The sequence below is a fragment of the Girardinichthys multiradiatus genome, chromosome 6 (genome assembly GCF_021462225.1).
Source record: "Girardinichthys multiradiatus isolate DD_20200921_A chromosome 6, DD_fGirMul_XY1, whole genome shotgun sequence".
NCBI classification, from domain to species: domain Eukaryota; kingdom Metazoa; phylum Chordata; class Actinopteri; order Cyprinodontiformes; family Goodeidae; genus Girardinichthys; species Girardinichthys multiradiatus.
The window spans coordinates 11,697,851-11,712,416 of record NC_061799.1 but is presented as its reverse complement, the minus strand read 5'-3'; the positions used below and the strand labels follow the sequence as shown (position 1 = coordinate 11,712,416).

Genomic DNA, 14,566 nt, shown 5'->3' with positions numbered 1-14,566 from the left:
TCCTGTGGAAGACCAAATCTGCTACTCTGGGTCAAATTTCAGCACAGATCAAAGGGCAGAAAAGATTTTTGTGACTTTGCGGAAAAGGAACTGCGGTATTTGGTTAATTTGATCATCTTTAGTGCACAGAGTCACATTTGCTGCTGAACCAAATCTCCGTATGAAAAGGCTTCAATTAATTTATTTAAAGAAGGTACAATTGTCTTGACTCTGCAATTGTTTGAAGTTTTGGAGGTCATTTGAAATTCAGTGGGGTTATCTGCTTTCATTTAGCAGTTGTGCCTCACTCCATAATTCTCTGCTGCCGCCTGTGTAGTTTATTGTGCGTAAGGCTGTATATGGGAAGACGAAATTAAAAGATGGATGCGTCTTCTTTCTTTGATTTGTAGTTTGGAGCTTCTTGTTCTGGTTACAGTCTAGCAAAAAGAAAAGAAAAGTTAGAAAGATTAGCGATTGGTCAGAGTGCAGCAGCTGCAGATGAATTGTCCACTCTCTCTCCTTGCAGCTGTTCTGTTTGAAACGGATTTAGCAGAACATCTTGAAAATGTTATTATATTACTCTCTTCTGGAAAAACAGTTCTAACAGATTTAATTGACCGGCCAATAGAAATTGTTCCAGTACATAGAAAAGCAGCCAAATAAATGCATTATCCTCTGTGAAACAAATGGCTCTTTATACTGTTGGTCTATTCTTCTCATTACATTGCCTTGCAAAAGTATTTACCATGAGAAATATTTTTTCACATATTGTGACTTTGCAACCACACACTTCATTGTATTTTATTGGGATATATATGGTATCCCAACTCAATGTAGAACACTATATGGTTTTTTTTCACAAATAAAGCCAGTTAAAAAAATCATTCAAAAGTCACCTAATTAGTTAGCATCCAAGAAGTCCATTACTCTGTAGGAGCTGCAGAAACCACAGCTTAGGTGGACGAAACAGTTGATAGGACAACTATTACCAATGCGCTCAGCAAATAGTGGCAAGAAGAAAACCATTGTCGTAAGATGCCATAGGAAGTCCCAATCACAGTTTGCCACAATATTGGAAGGGCCAACGCAGTCGTACATGTATGGCGGAGAAGTGATAGTGCACATTTCCTTGAATATACCATGGTGGTGGCAGCATCATGCTGTGGGGATGCTTTTCTTAAGCATGGGCAGGGAAGTTGATGAGTTGATGTAAGAATGAATGGCACTAAACACAGAACCATGCTAAAATAAAACCTTATAGATGCCACAACTAATTGAGAATCTGGGGCAGGACTGAAAAATTGATGTTCACAAACACTTTATATTCAGTCTGATTGAGCTTCAGTTGTTTTGTAAAAAGGGAACAAATTTTAGTTTTGTGTTTTTGTTTTAATGTGACAAAATGTGAAATTTGAGTATGGATGCATTTGCAAGGCACTACATTTGTGAAAAACATGATGTGTTATTGGATCTTTCTCGCCTTTAGGTGCATTTTTAGGCCCCATTCTTAGCACCCATGATACATTTAATTTCAACAAATGTTTATAGGAATCCAGCTTTCCATTCGGCGGCTTTCAATTCATCGTTTTGTTAAACTCTTAGCAGCATAGTCCTTAAATCTACTGGCTTTTATTCTGTGACATAAACCATGTTAAAGTGAAATATGTTTCCATTCTGTCAACTGAGGCTTTACCTTGTTAAGGCTGCAACAAGTGGTCCTTTTTATTATCCTGCAAAAGAAGAAAAGTCTGAAAAAATTTTCACCTTTCAACTTTTGTCTTGATTTTATTTCTTTCTCTTGTTACAGAACAACGAGCTTGGGCCTCCTGGACCCAAAGGGGCCAAAGGTCATCGAGGGTCTGAGGGCAGACCGGTAAGAATACCCTGAATACTGCTATGTGTGCGTGAGTCTCTTAGTTTAATGAAAATGTTTTAAAATACATTCTAAAATATCAATTTTACTACATTCGCAATATGAATGTGAAAACTGGATCTGTTCTGGTTCCCAGTTTAGTAAACAAATAAAAACGATAGCACCATGGCTAAAGGTCTGACAGTCTGACATTTCTGTTAATGAATGAAATGAACATTTGATATCACATAATAATCCCTGCACAACCAAAGAATGGCTCTGCAGCTTCTAGCATGCTTCAAGACACATTTTTTCAAGCAGAATCAGCAAAAATTTATATCAAAAAGGTTTACTTGGTTATTACCTTAAAATGTCCCCGTAAAACAAAACATAACTAGGGAAGGATAAATGCCATTCTGATATAAGTTATTTGCTGGGCATGTGATACAAATTTCGATTTCTAACTTCAACACGGTTTTAACTGTTCTTCCCCAAGCATTGCCATTTAATTCCTTTCCTTGCCTTTTCTACCCTTCAACAAACCGTTTCTTACTCATGTACAGTAACCAGTGCATATAGGTATGTTTCCGTTCTATAGAGATAAATAATAAAAATGCTCCAATCTCACATCTAATTTAGATAAAGCATATAATATTTACATTCCTATCACCTTTAGGGATAGTTGACTCAGGCCAGCTGACAGGCTTGCCTGGGCCCTGGACAAGATAATCTGAAATGGGCCCCCCACCCATGGCATTCTGGAACTAGTAGAAAATTAATTAATATTTAAATACCATTTAAAGACATGATTGATAATGTATTCTGTCTCCTTCTTTTTCCTTCCATTTTCTCCTTTACTCTCCTCTTCCCTTCTTCCCCCTCATATCTGCTCCATACTTGTGGGCGAAACCAGTGGCAGATGCTGGTCTTTCAACGAGGGGAAGCTCAATTTCAAGATCACTGATTCGCTCATTTCGCTGTCAATCAAAAAGAGATTCAACCTCAGACAGATCATCCAATCATTATGCAGAACTTGAGCAGCCGAGGCCGGCCCACTGCCCCATAGACCCCCAGAGACGCTGAGCGTCCGATGGGTGGGACAAAGCCCAGCATTTTGCTTTCGCTGTTGAACTCACTGTTTAAAGCACTGCGAAGCTGCGGGAATGAGGGAGAGGAAAGCCGTGTCGTTACCAGTGATAAGAAGCTGATTCTAAACAAAAGTTGAGCGCGTTGTAGCGCATATTTAGTCAATGACATGTACACACAACAATATATATTTGATCACTTATTTTTTGACATTTTAGGAGAAGCTGAGCTTCCCTTGCAGTCTTAGAGCAATCGCCACTGCTAGAAACTGATTCAGCCAATAGAATTAAGGTGTGTGACAGTGACATTACTGCCTTTCTTTGGGTGAGCTTGTTTTATTTGGCGTTCACACCAGATGATGGCAAACTGACTACATTTAACCATGCCTTGGACTGCCAACAGTCAGCAGTGTACTGATTAGAAACCACCCTAAAGAAGGCAGTGATGCAACGGTCACACACACTATCATTCTATTGGCTGGTTGGAAGTCAAAATTATGACTTCCAACCAAAACAATTAAACAATTAAATAGTAGTTTTTCCATACCATACCATACCATCTGCACCAATTTCATTTGTAGAGCACCTTAAACACTCACAGGAAACAGCAGTCACATGATATAAAAATAAACCAATGATAGAATTATGGATTTATTAAAGCAAAATCACAATTTATACTGTGCATAGAAACTGCATTTCCTAGAGTAGAGATTAACAGCAGGAATTTACTGGTACACACAGCCTGATCCAAAAACTGTTTTAGAAGCTGGAGGTAAATTTCTCAATCATGACGTTGTACAATATGAATTCTGGAGGTATTACTCCTCTTAAACTACATGCAGGGTTAAATTTATGCATTATTCAGGGCATGTACATGAGTTATGCCTCAGTGTAGCCCAATACATTTCCTAAGAGTTGCAGAGATAATGTCCAAATATGAGACTTGAAAAAAAAAGGACTCTACAAACCAATGGGGAGTCAGTTTATATAATCTCAGATTTAATCACTGTGGATTCCTATGGCCGCAGTAAATGACCTATGATTTATTCTTCCCTGTAGCCATGAACGTTTCACTGAATCCATCACAGCAACTGAAAAACCACGAGCTTATCTTACCTAAAATAAAGACCATATCATGACCAGGCCTGGAAAACGTGGTTGTTTTTCTGGCTGATTGTTTGCCAAAAGAAAAATCCTGAGTCAAAACTAAGTAGTGCTGCACAACCAAAGCATACTTTGGCTTAATGTCACAAACTGATGGTCAGACGTTCTCCTTCAGGATTTTCTGGTAGAGAACAGAGTTTATAAAGCCATCAGGCACAGACCACACTAAGACCACCATGCTTGACTGTAGGTATGATGTTTTTTCTGAAAAGCTATTTTTGGTTTTACCCCAGATGTAACGGGATACACATCTTCATAAAAGTTCAACTTTTGTCTTGTGCTTCCAAAGAATATTTCTCCAAAAGTCTTGAGTATCATAAAGATGTTTTTGACAAATGTGAGCTTGTGGTTTCTTCGGTCAGCACTTGTTTTGGCTTTGATGGATCCCATTTTTGCCTAGTTGCTTTCTTTCATGAACACTGAGATAAGTAAATCACTGAGATAAGTCTACAGTAATTTAAGCCCTGTTCTCTCATTTTGGTCCAATGGAGTGCCAAAGCCTTAGAAATGGTTTTTGTAAAATGTTTCCAGATTGATAAATATCAATAACTTTACTCATCTGTTTTTGAATGTCTTTAGATAAGGGGAAGATGTGTTGCTTTTTAAGATCTTTTAGCCTACTTCATGCTTTCAGACAGGTCCTATTTAAGTGATTACTTGATTTTACGGGTCAGACTGCATTCAGGCCTGGGGGTGGATAGTGAAATTGGACCAAAAAATAAATTATTAAAAGTTCATTTAAGATTTAACGAGGGCTAGGTTGGTTTGGATTGTTCTTTTCCCTTAATAAATGAAATTAACAAGGTGGGCTTTTTGCATTTACTAAGGTTACCTTTATATGATATTTAAAAATTTGTTTGATGATCTGAGACATTTAATTGTAACACAAAGGCAAAAACAGAAGCAATCAATAAGGGGGAAAAGACTTATTCACATCAATGTAGCACTGGATAATGTAAAATGTCTGTAAAACAATCCATAACTGAACTCTACCCTTTCGCAGTCCTCTTCCTCACTCTCCTACCTCCTTTTCTCCCTCCTATCCTCTGTTTAGTCTCCTCTACAATTAACAGCTCCGTCTTTCTTACCCTCTAACGTGTTGTGTGTTAATTTGTGCATGGTGTGCTACAGTCTTTGTTTCAGAAAAGAATGCCCCTAAACAGAGTTTTATTAGCCACTAAAACAAAACACATGGGAAAAAGACAATCGCTGTGGTTATAAGCTTTGGAAAGACTCAAAGGTTGTTGCAGGACGATAGCAATAGTGTGGATGTGGGTTAAGTTATTGTGGGAATCTGGTGCGCAGTCACAGGGGTAATGGTTTTCCGAAGAAAGCCCTAAAATAAAAGGGCTTCTTACAAAACTTGCTCTGTCATCCTAAGTTGAACCAGACACATTTTTGTCAAACAGATAAACACAGACATCTGTCAGAGGATGTCTCTATCATTTTCCTTGCGCTCATTTTCTGTCTTTTTGCAGGGTCCTCCTGGGCCGCCTGGACCAGCAGGAACTGATGTGAGTATTAAAAAAAAGACTGGTTCATTTAATTTGAACTCTTGCCCTTATTCTAGTTACTTGATCAGATGTCAGATGAGTTAATTCCTCCTTGGGCCTATGCAACTTTTCAGTCTGAACCTGATACTATATGTTCAGTCCAAGCTCCACATTCAATTTCCTGAACTCTAAAACCCATAGAGGTCACAGGCTTCTCTGTAAAATATCATCCTTGTCATCTTCTGTTTTCCTTCCGGAGTAGTTTGAAAGTCTCTGGGATCTGCCTGTGTTTTGAATTTGAATGTTATGTGACGTGATATAACTGGATTACCATAGCGTAACCCATACTCCACCTCTCCTCATAGGAATGTGAAATTCTGGATATCATCATGAAGCTTTGCTGTAAGTTAAAAGCTCAGCTTTCAAGCGCACTCGTCTCGTGTTACGTTCTGTTCTATTTTCTTCTTGCAAGGTGATTAACTTTGGGTTTTGTTTTTCTTTTCATCCACTTATAATCACTTCCCAGCTTGTTGTGGTAAGTTTTGAGTTTTTACCTTATTTCGTGTTGCCTGTGGGCACTTCATAGTTTATTCTTCATGATTTTGTGCGTGTGTGTGTTTTCAGAGTGCAAGTGTGCCCCTGTAGACCTGGCATTTATCGTGGACAGCTCAGAGAGTATCGGTGCAACAAACTTTGCACTTGCCAAAGATTTCATCATCACAGTTATTGACAGACTGATTAAAGACCATCTAGTCAAGGTAGGACCTCTCTTGAATTCATTCTGTGTTATGACCAGAGATGGAGACTCAAATCTGTGATGTAGACTGGACTGAAACTTAGGTTACAAAAACATAGATCTCAGACTTGGCATTCACCCATGCTCTTGAGAAGCAGGACTCAATTTGTGCTCTTGGTCTGGGACATAAGAGGTGAAAAGAAACCACTAAGTGTAGATCAATTCATTAAATATTTAATATTGTCCCCTCTGGGTTACCATAAATTCACATTTATGTTTTATTGTGGTAAATATCATTTCTTAATATTTTTTTTATAATATGCAGCATTTAACTGTTTTGTTTACTTGTGGAAGTGAATGATTTGGACTAGGCCCTCAGAGAGTTAACTTGGACTTGTACCTCAAATACTTGAGACTTCACTTGGACTTGTCCCAAAGAGACTCAAGACTCATTTCCCCCTCAAAAACACAGTACTTGACTTGGACTTGCCACTCAAAGACTTGGGACATGACTTGAAAATTCTCTTTAAAGAGTTGAGACGTAGTTTTTACTTGAATCTGAGAGACTTGGGACTTTCTCTATCAAAGACTCGGACTTCCCTGTCAAAGACTTGAGATTTTAATTGGACTTGTGCTGAAATACTTGAGACTTGACTTAGGAGGGAAATACGTGAGACTTGACTTAGACCTGTTCCTCAGAGACTTGAGACTTGACTTGGCCTTGCCTCTTTGAGATTTAACTTAAAGTTCCCCCTCAAAGACTTAAGACTGGACTTGAATTTGCCTTTCAAAGAGTTGAGACTTGACCTTTACTTGGCCCTGAAAGACCTGAGACTTGACTTGGACTTGGAAAAAAATGAGTTCTGAAAATTTCTGGTTTTGACAGACATGACAGCATTGTTTTCATATTTTTCTTTTTTTCCAAACCTTAGTGGGATGCCCTGTATCTGACCTTTGTGAAGTGAGCTGTTTACATAAACCTCTTATAGGACTGTTTTTCTGGGGTTTTACAAAACCCTTGCTCTGAGGTCAGATGCTTAGAATAGAATGTGCAAATGAAACATTGTCTTGTGTTTTTGGGAACACACTTTTATGTCTTTCCAGTGACTCTCCCCTTCCTTTTTGGATGTAATTAGTCAGGATGGGTGCAACACTGAAATGCTGACAGAGCTAAATGAACGTTTGGAGACACAGCATACATACACAAACACACACACACACACACACACACTAGTCCAAAACATGCATTCACACCTCAGTGTTTTTCTTTCCAGTTCGCAATGAACCAGTCAACTGTCAGTGTCGTCCAGTACAGTGGATCGCAAGCCCAAGAAGCTGTGAGACTAACAACCAGCCTCGCTGATTTTAAACAGTGAGTTCTATGTTTGTGATCTAGATGAGAGGTGCAAATGTAAATGTCCATTCTGCTGTAAATATTGGCTCTGCTATGGTGTGGACAGAGCCTAAAGGTGTTCCAAATTACAAAGCTACATTTTAGCTTAGCCTTTAGCATGTCATTTCTTATCCCTGAAAAAAATGATTTAACTATGTTTAAACTTTAATTTTAATTTAAATCCAAACTGTAGACACTTTGTCATTATTCCCTGTATTCCATCCATACTCCAGGGTGTTTGTGGTATGGGTCCTAGAGTCAGACTTGCTGTTCGATTTGTTATGCTAAGCTAATATTCAGTCAGATCTTAGTGTATACATGAAATACACCTGAGATGATCGAGCTACGAGTTCGTTTTCTGAATGGCAGCTTTTTAACCCTCCACCAACCGCTAAAATGTTTTGGTTTATTTTATTTTATTTGTTATAACCTTGGCTGTGTTCATATAAATGGCATGAAAGCATTAAACTGGCCAGGTTGCAAACTTTGCAGTGGATTTTAATTTTACATGGTTTTGTTTTTTTGCAAGTCTTTGTTCGGCCTTTTAAGTTAAGCAATTTGTGTCTGATCGGTAAATTGTTATGGTTCATCGACTCCATTTAAAATGTATTCTTTTGAATTTGCTACTACTGTAATTTGATTTCTATTTGTTTTTATTCCCTGGTGTTGAAATCTCATCCAAATGTCATGCTATATTGGCATTGTTTTTTCCATGCACTGTAAACTATAAATCTTTTGAGAACGTTTTAAGAACTTTGCACAAAAAAGCTTAATTGCTCAGAATCAGAGTTGCTGCCGAATTAAAAAAAAGGGAAATTTACATGTCTTAATGTGGCATTTAAGGAGATTAAAATTGAGATAATTCATGAATTTCTGTTTTGTATGTCAGGACTGAAGTTAGTAATGCCATTCATAAACAACTGGGAAATATGTTGTTGCAGTTCAACCCAAAAATTATTTATTTCTGGCTAATATAGGTTTAAAAGTAATCTTTTCATTTTAACAACATGTTTCTTCTGAGTGGAAGTAATGTTGAGTGGAAGTAATGTTTTTTCGATATATAAGATACAGTCACTTTTACATAGCTTTATTATCTTTTGAGTGATGCTTGTCTCATTTCACCTTAGTCACAAACATCTTGAAAATAATTTTAAATATAAATCTGCCAGATAGGGTGGGTGTAATTTTGGGCTGAACTATACGTTACCTTTCTTTGGCATTCTTTTTTTTTAAAAGCATTTTTTTACTGTCTAAGGGACACAGATGGGTTAATCTGTATTCCCCCTAGCATTTCTATCAGTGCTTGTTATTTCCTCAGTTAAAATCAGGTGGACAACTTTCCTTAATTTCCTTCCCTGTCACTGACACAGTATCAACTCATTGTGAATGAAAGTCCATAACAGAGACATTTTGCAGTAACTGAAAGTTTGGTGAAAGGGCTTTCAGCAATTTGATAAAAAAAAGCCTTAGATCTTGCTGATGAACCTGGTTGTGAATGTATGTGTTTCTGTGTTTTCAGGACGGTGAGAGACTTGCGCTGGCTGGCTGAGGCCACTTACACAGGCGAGGCACTTGAATATGCTTTGACCAACACAATCAATGAGATGAGGAAAGACAACAAAGTTGTTCTCGTTCTCACTGATGGACGCTCCGATATCTCCAGGGACAAGACTCCTCTCAATGTGCTCTGTGGGAAGGACATCTTGGTGAGTGGATTTTGCTCACACATTTGATGTATATTTTTACTTTGACAGGTTTTTACTCTATAACCAAAAGATTTCTTGTCTCAATACAAGGTGGGCGGTTTAGGAGTTAAAGACTACTCAGGCCGCCAGCCCAACCAGGAGCAGCTTCAGTCTGTAACGTGTGAGAGCGATCCCAAACCAGGATTTTCCTTTGTTCTGGATAACTTTGCTGAGCTGCTGGATGATAATTTCCTACAGAATCTCACAGCCAGGATCTGTCAAGGTATAACAAAGTGTAACATTTGCAGCCACTTAACTGCATTTATTTCATATGCTAAAAATTCCCACTTCATTAAACTGACTGACTTTATACCTGTTGCTTTTTTTATTTGGTTCTTACAGAAAAGAAATGCCCAGACTACAAATGTCCAAGTAAGTTTTTTTAATAGTTACTTCATTCTACAGTAAGAATCAACAATTCTTTGCAAATACATGTGAATAAAAAACAGTTTGAGTATGCTTGTATAAATTGATGAGCAATCATATACCTGTGCCTGAAAAAAAAACATTTATGCTTTTTCACATTTTGCCTTGTTGCAACACCAAACTTTAATGTATTTATAGCAATTTCATGTCATACACCAACACAAAGTAGTTTATTTTTGAAGTTGGAGGAAAAGGTGCTTTAATTTAGCTCTAAGAAAAATCTACAAAAGGTGGTGTGCATTTTATGTTCAGCTCTTTTCTCAGATACTCCTAAATGAAACAAACTGCCTACAGACGTCACCGTTTTAGTAGATAAAGCCCCCCTAAGTATGTTTTGATCTCAGTATAAATTCTGTTCTGTGAAAATTTCTGTGAGATTTGTTAGAGAACAAACATCATCATAAAGACCAAGAAATACCACAGACAGGTCAGGGAGAAGGTTTTTGAGAATTAGGCCATAAAATCTAAAATCAGCAAATATTAATCAGAGGAGCTGCCATGAGTCCCATGATAACTCTGCAGGAGCTGCAGAGATCCTGAGCTCAGGTAGAGAATCTATTAACAGGACTGCTATTCATGCACGCTACAAATCTGACTTTTATGTAAGAGTGGTAACAATGAAAGCATTGAAATCTTGGTTTTACCTGTGTCACAAGCCATATAGGAGAATGGCTAACATGTGAAAGAAGGTGGTCCAGTCATAAGTGACCAGAATTTATATTTCTGGCCTACATATGTGTGGTGAAGAAATTACTCTACTAATAACCCTGAACCCATTATAGCCACAATGAAACATGGGGGTGGCAGCATCACGCTAAGGGGAAACTTTTCCTCAGCAGGACAGGGAAGCTGGTCAAAGTTGATCACAATAAGGATGGAGCTAAAAATAGGGAAAATCTGGCAGAAAACCTGTTATAAGCTGCAAAAGACTTCAGACTTGGGCAGAGGTTCAATAACCCTAGTTATGTAAGCTTCATGAGGCTAAGGACGGGAAAGCCTGAGACATACTTTATCTCAAAAGAGTTGCAAATGTAATTTCAGTAAAATGTGTTTCTACAAAGTACTAATTCAGTTTAAATTGAAAACAAATGCACAGCACATGTTACAGATTTTTATTGGTAATAATAATTTAAAAATCATTCCAATCCTTCTGCAGTTATCTTTCTCTTCTGTCACAGATCCACTGAAAACAACTTTTATCAGATATCTTCCTGAACTTTTTTTTTTTTTTATTGCAGTATCCTTCTCTCAAAGTACCAACATTTTGGTGATGATGGACAGCTCAGCCAGTGTGGGCCAGAAGAACTTTGAGACAAGCAAGACCTTTGTCAAACACTTGGCTAAGCGTTTCCTCGCTGCCGAGAAAAAGGGAGGTGTCACAGTCAGAGTGGGTGTCGGCCAGTATAGCCAAAGCAACCCTCGCCTGGAGCAGCCTCTAACTACCAATTTCACCTTGCTGTCATCTAAAATTGAAGAAGCTCAGTTCCAAAATGAGGGCACTGATGTTTTACAAGCAATGCAATTCGCTATTAACTCTCTACCTAGCCGTGGGGATGCATCTGGAGTGAAGAGGAAGCTGGTGCTGTTCTCTGACGGGAGGTCTCAAAGAGTCACCAATGTTGTCCTGGAGAAGCGAGTCCGTGAGGTGGCAGACAGCGGCATCGAGCTCTTTGTCATCTCAATAGGAAACCAAGTCAACGAGGTCAATCTCCGCACTCTAGTGAGCAGAGGGCGGGTGCAAGACATCAGCTACGCCCAGCGCCACCTGTTCCGTGTTGCTGACTACCCGTCTCTGCTCCGAGGGGTCTTCCACCAAACAGTCAGCCGCAGGGTGTCTTTGCCCTAAGTGCAAACTAAAAGGACAAACATTTTTGATTTTTAGACCCATTATGAATATTCAGTCTCATTCATTTACAGTACACTGTGTTCAAGTATGTTTGAAAACAAGAAAAGGTAGTGTCACAAAATCACACATTATTATGTGACGGATAAATGTAAATATTTTTACAGAAGGACTCCTTTACTTTGAGTTGATCCCCAAGGCAGACCATCGTAGTCTCTGTACACAACAACTCGATAAATCTGCTGAGACACTATGCAGCAGTGCACAGAGGAGATATTTCTGCCTTGAGTTAGAACTCAAAGTAGAATGGTCCAAATTAAAAGGAGTGTCCTTTGATCCTGGTGAGTTGTCAATGACAATGCCACATTTTAGCTTATTTCTACTCATCCGGACTGGTTTCTCCTCAGGTACTCTGTACTTCTGTATCCCTCTCAGCTTTGACATGCTTCATTCTACCAGTGAGGCTTCAAAGAGGCTTAATGAACCTTTCTTTGCTCTCCAGGTCCAGAGTTATGGCTGTTTATGGTTAAATGTGGACCCATGATCAAAGGTGTTGTGTCACCTAATGCAAAATTAAGGGAACAACCGCAGCACTAGTAGGACCAGACACAAGTTTTTCCAGCATATACTGGAAAGGTTCATAGCAAAAATGATAAAACAGCACTAACTCGGAGAAAAATCTCATCTTTAGAAAGCTCTATTAGACCACCTACTGAACAGGTGAAACAGGATGTGGCATTAGGCGGGCCCTTCAGCTGGTACTAATGAAGGCAGCTGGACTCAACATGTGTGTGTGTGTGTGTTTACATCATATAAACAGAAATAACTGTGAATCCTTGGCTGGTTGATTGATAAACAGTTGTACTCTGGTTAACCTGTTTTCTGGCTTGTTTTTGAAGAAACAGCGGCCAATAACACACGCACACACAAACACACACACACACACACACACAAGTGAGCTAGGAAAACATCTGTTGCAGTTAAAAGTTGGACAGAAACCTGAAGAGACTCAGGAGCTCACATGTACCTTTTACAGCTGATCCCCACACCTGTTAGTCTCATTTGATTCAAAGTGATCAGTGGCTCAGAGTGTTACTGAACTGTTGTTTTTATCTCCGGTGCTAATATCCCCTGTGTATCAGCCACTACATGTGTTGTTCAAGATGACTTTTTTTACTGCAAACACAAAGCCTTAGTGATGTTGGAAGTTATCCTTCAATAAAGGTTGTTACATCCAAGTCTCTCTGCTAGATTCTGTCTGTGCATTATCAAAAAGTTTAATTTACATAGTTAATTCAACTATGGCGTAACATCGTGATCAACATGCTGAAAGCAGAATGTTGCACATCAGGTTAGTCACGGTGGTTTGTGGATTTTTCTAGTACATGTGACTGATTTTTGTGCAGATTAGTAAATGTTATGAAAATGACTTAATGGATGAGCATAGGTTTTTACATACATTTTTTACATGGAATCTAAACATGGGTACAATTACCTGCCTCTATCAAATATGACAGGATTTCATCTTTAAAAATATTCTGTTTAAGTCATTTTATTTATTTACAAAGTAACTGATGTACAGATAACTAATAACATGGGAAGACAAGTGCTGAAGTAAACTTAGTGATCATGAAAAACTATTAATTTAAAGGTGAAAATCAGAGTACACTCTGGACAAGTTGACAGTCGATTAGGCAAATCAGCAAAATCAAAGTAGCAAACCTTCTGCATTAAAATAGACAAGCAAAAATCCTACATAGCTAACAGTCTGTTTAAAAAGTTAAGTATTTAGCAGCTTTTTGATTGAATCAATTGAGGCATAGTTCACTTGGAGAAAACAGTATTGTGTCAAAAACAGTAAGGAAAACACTTACATCCACATGAGTCCATGCAGCACCACTGAAAACACCATAGTTAGGATGCCAGGCCCATTGGTGGCGCTGTGACACTGCCACAGAAACACAATCAAAAACAGTGGACAAAAGCACCAGGCATGCGCAGACAACTTACAAGTTAAACACAGCAACATGGCGGCAAAGAGACTCGTGTGGGTTGGAGGTACAACATCATCATTTCAGAAAAGATGTGTTTCGCATGTACACACAGAAACACAGAACCGTTGTTTCCAAATCTTTCCACTCTGTGACCCAGTTTTAAAAATTTATTGTTTTTGATGTGGACACAACACCTAAATGACAAAATACTTTTGCGGATACACCTGAGCACGTCTCCGTATGGATGGGGCCTGATTCTAATGTTAATTCAATATATTGTAAATATTTGCCTTATTCTTTATAAGACTACTTTTAATCAAAGCTATGTAGACCAATTGCAGAGGGGCTAATTAGCCACATGTTGCTCCATTGCTTTGTGGGTGAGGTTCTGTTCAGAGAGAGGATTTTCAAACGGATTCAATAAAGAACTAGTAGCTAGTGAAGGGAAGCTAAAATGGGATCACTAAATGAAGTTGAGATGAAAGCCTTGGAGCAGAGTTCTGAACATTTTGATTACGATTTGGAGGCTAAAGAATGGAGCTTGATAAATAGGAAGTTACTCTCAGGGATAATCATTAAGGGTTTCTTCCTGGTTAGTGGGAAAATGCTTCACAAAACTCAATGGGTTTAGATAGCATAGTAGTAAGTCCTTGCGAAAAAAAAATTTACAAAATGTTTTTAAATTGCATAATTATGCATCCAAAATCACAATCACAAGGAACAGAATGGACGCTAAGAAAGAAACCTGGGGTAGCTTCACATGGTGGCTAAATTAAATAGGACATGGTTTGATTAGTCAAAACATTAAATCTTCTGGAAATAGAGATGTGGAAATCATTTAAAAAGGTTCCAGAGA

The 14,566-nt window shown here is 38.4% G+C and overlaps 1 protein-coding gene across 1 annotated transcript in view; it reads left to right on the top strand.

The window, feature by feature from the left end:
• col6a1 (collagen, type VI, alpha 1) overlaps positions 1-12,954 on the top strand; it is a 30,814-nt gene extending 17,860 nt beyond the window's left edge. The window contains exons 26-35 of the mRNA XM_047367894.1: positions 1,787-1,852; positions 5,559-5,594; positions 5,939-5,975; positions 6,100-6,108; positions 6,198-6,331; positions 7,584-7,681; positions 9,222-9,408; positions 9,499-9,670; positions 9,790-9,819; positions 11,112-12,954. Of these exons, the coding sequence (XP_047223850.1) occupies positions 1,787-1,852; positions 5,559-5,594; positions 5,939-5,975; positions 6,100-6,108; positions 6,198-6,331; positions 7,584-7,681; positions 9,222-9,408; positions 9,499-9,670; positions 9,790-9,819; positions 11,112-11,719 (1,377 nt within the window). The 3' untranslated portion in view covers positions 11,720-12,954. The remainder of the gene's footprint in view (positions 1-1,786; positions 1,853-5,558; positions 5,595-5,938; positions 5,976-6,099; positions 6,109-6,197; positions 6,332-7,583; positions 7,682-9,221; positions 9,409-9,498; positions 9,671-9,789; positions 9,820-11,111) is intronic.
• The last annotated feature ends 1,612 nt before the right edge of the window (positions 12,955-14,566 follow it).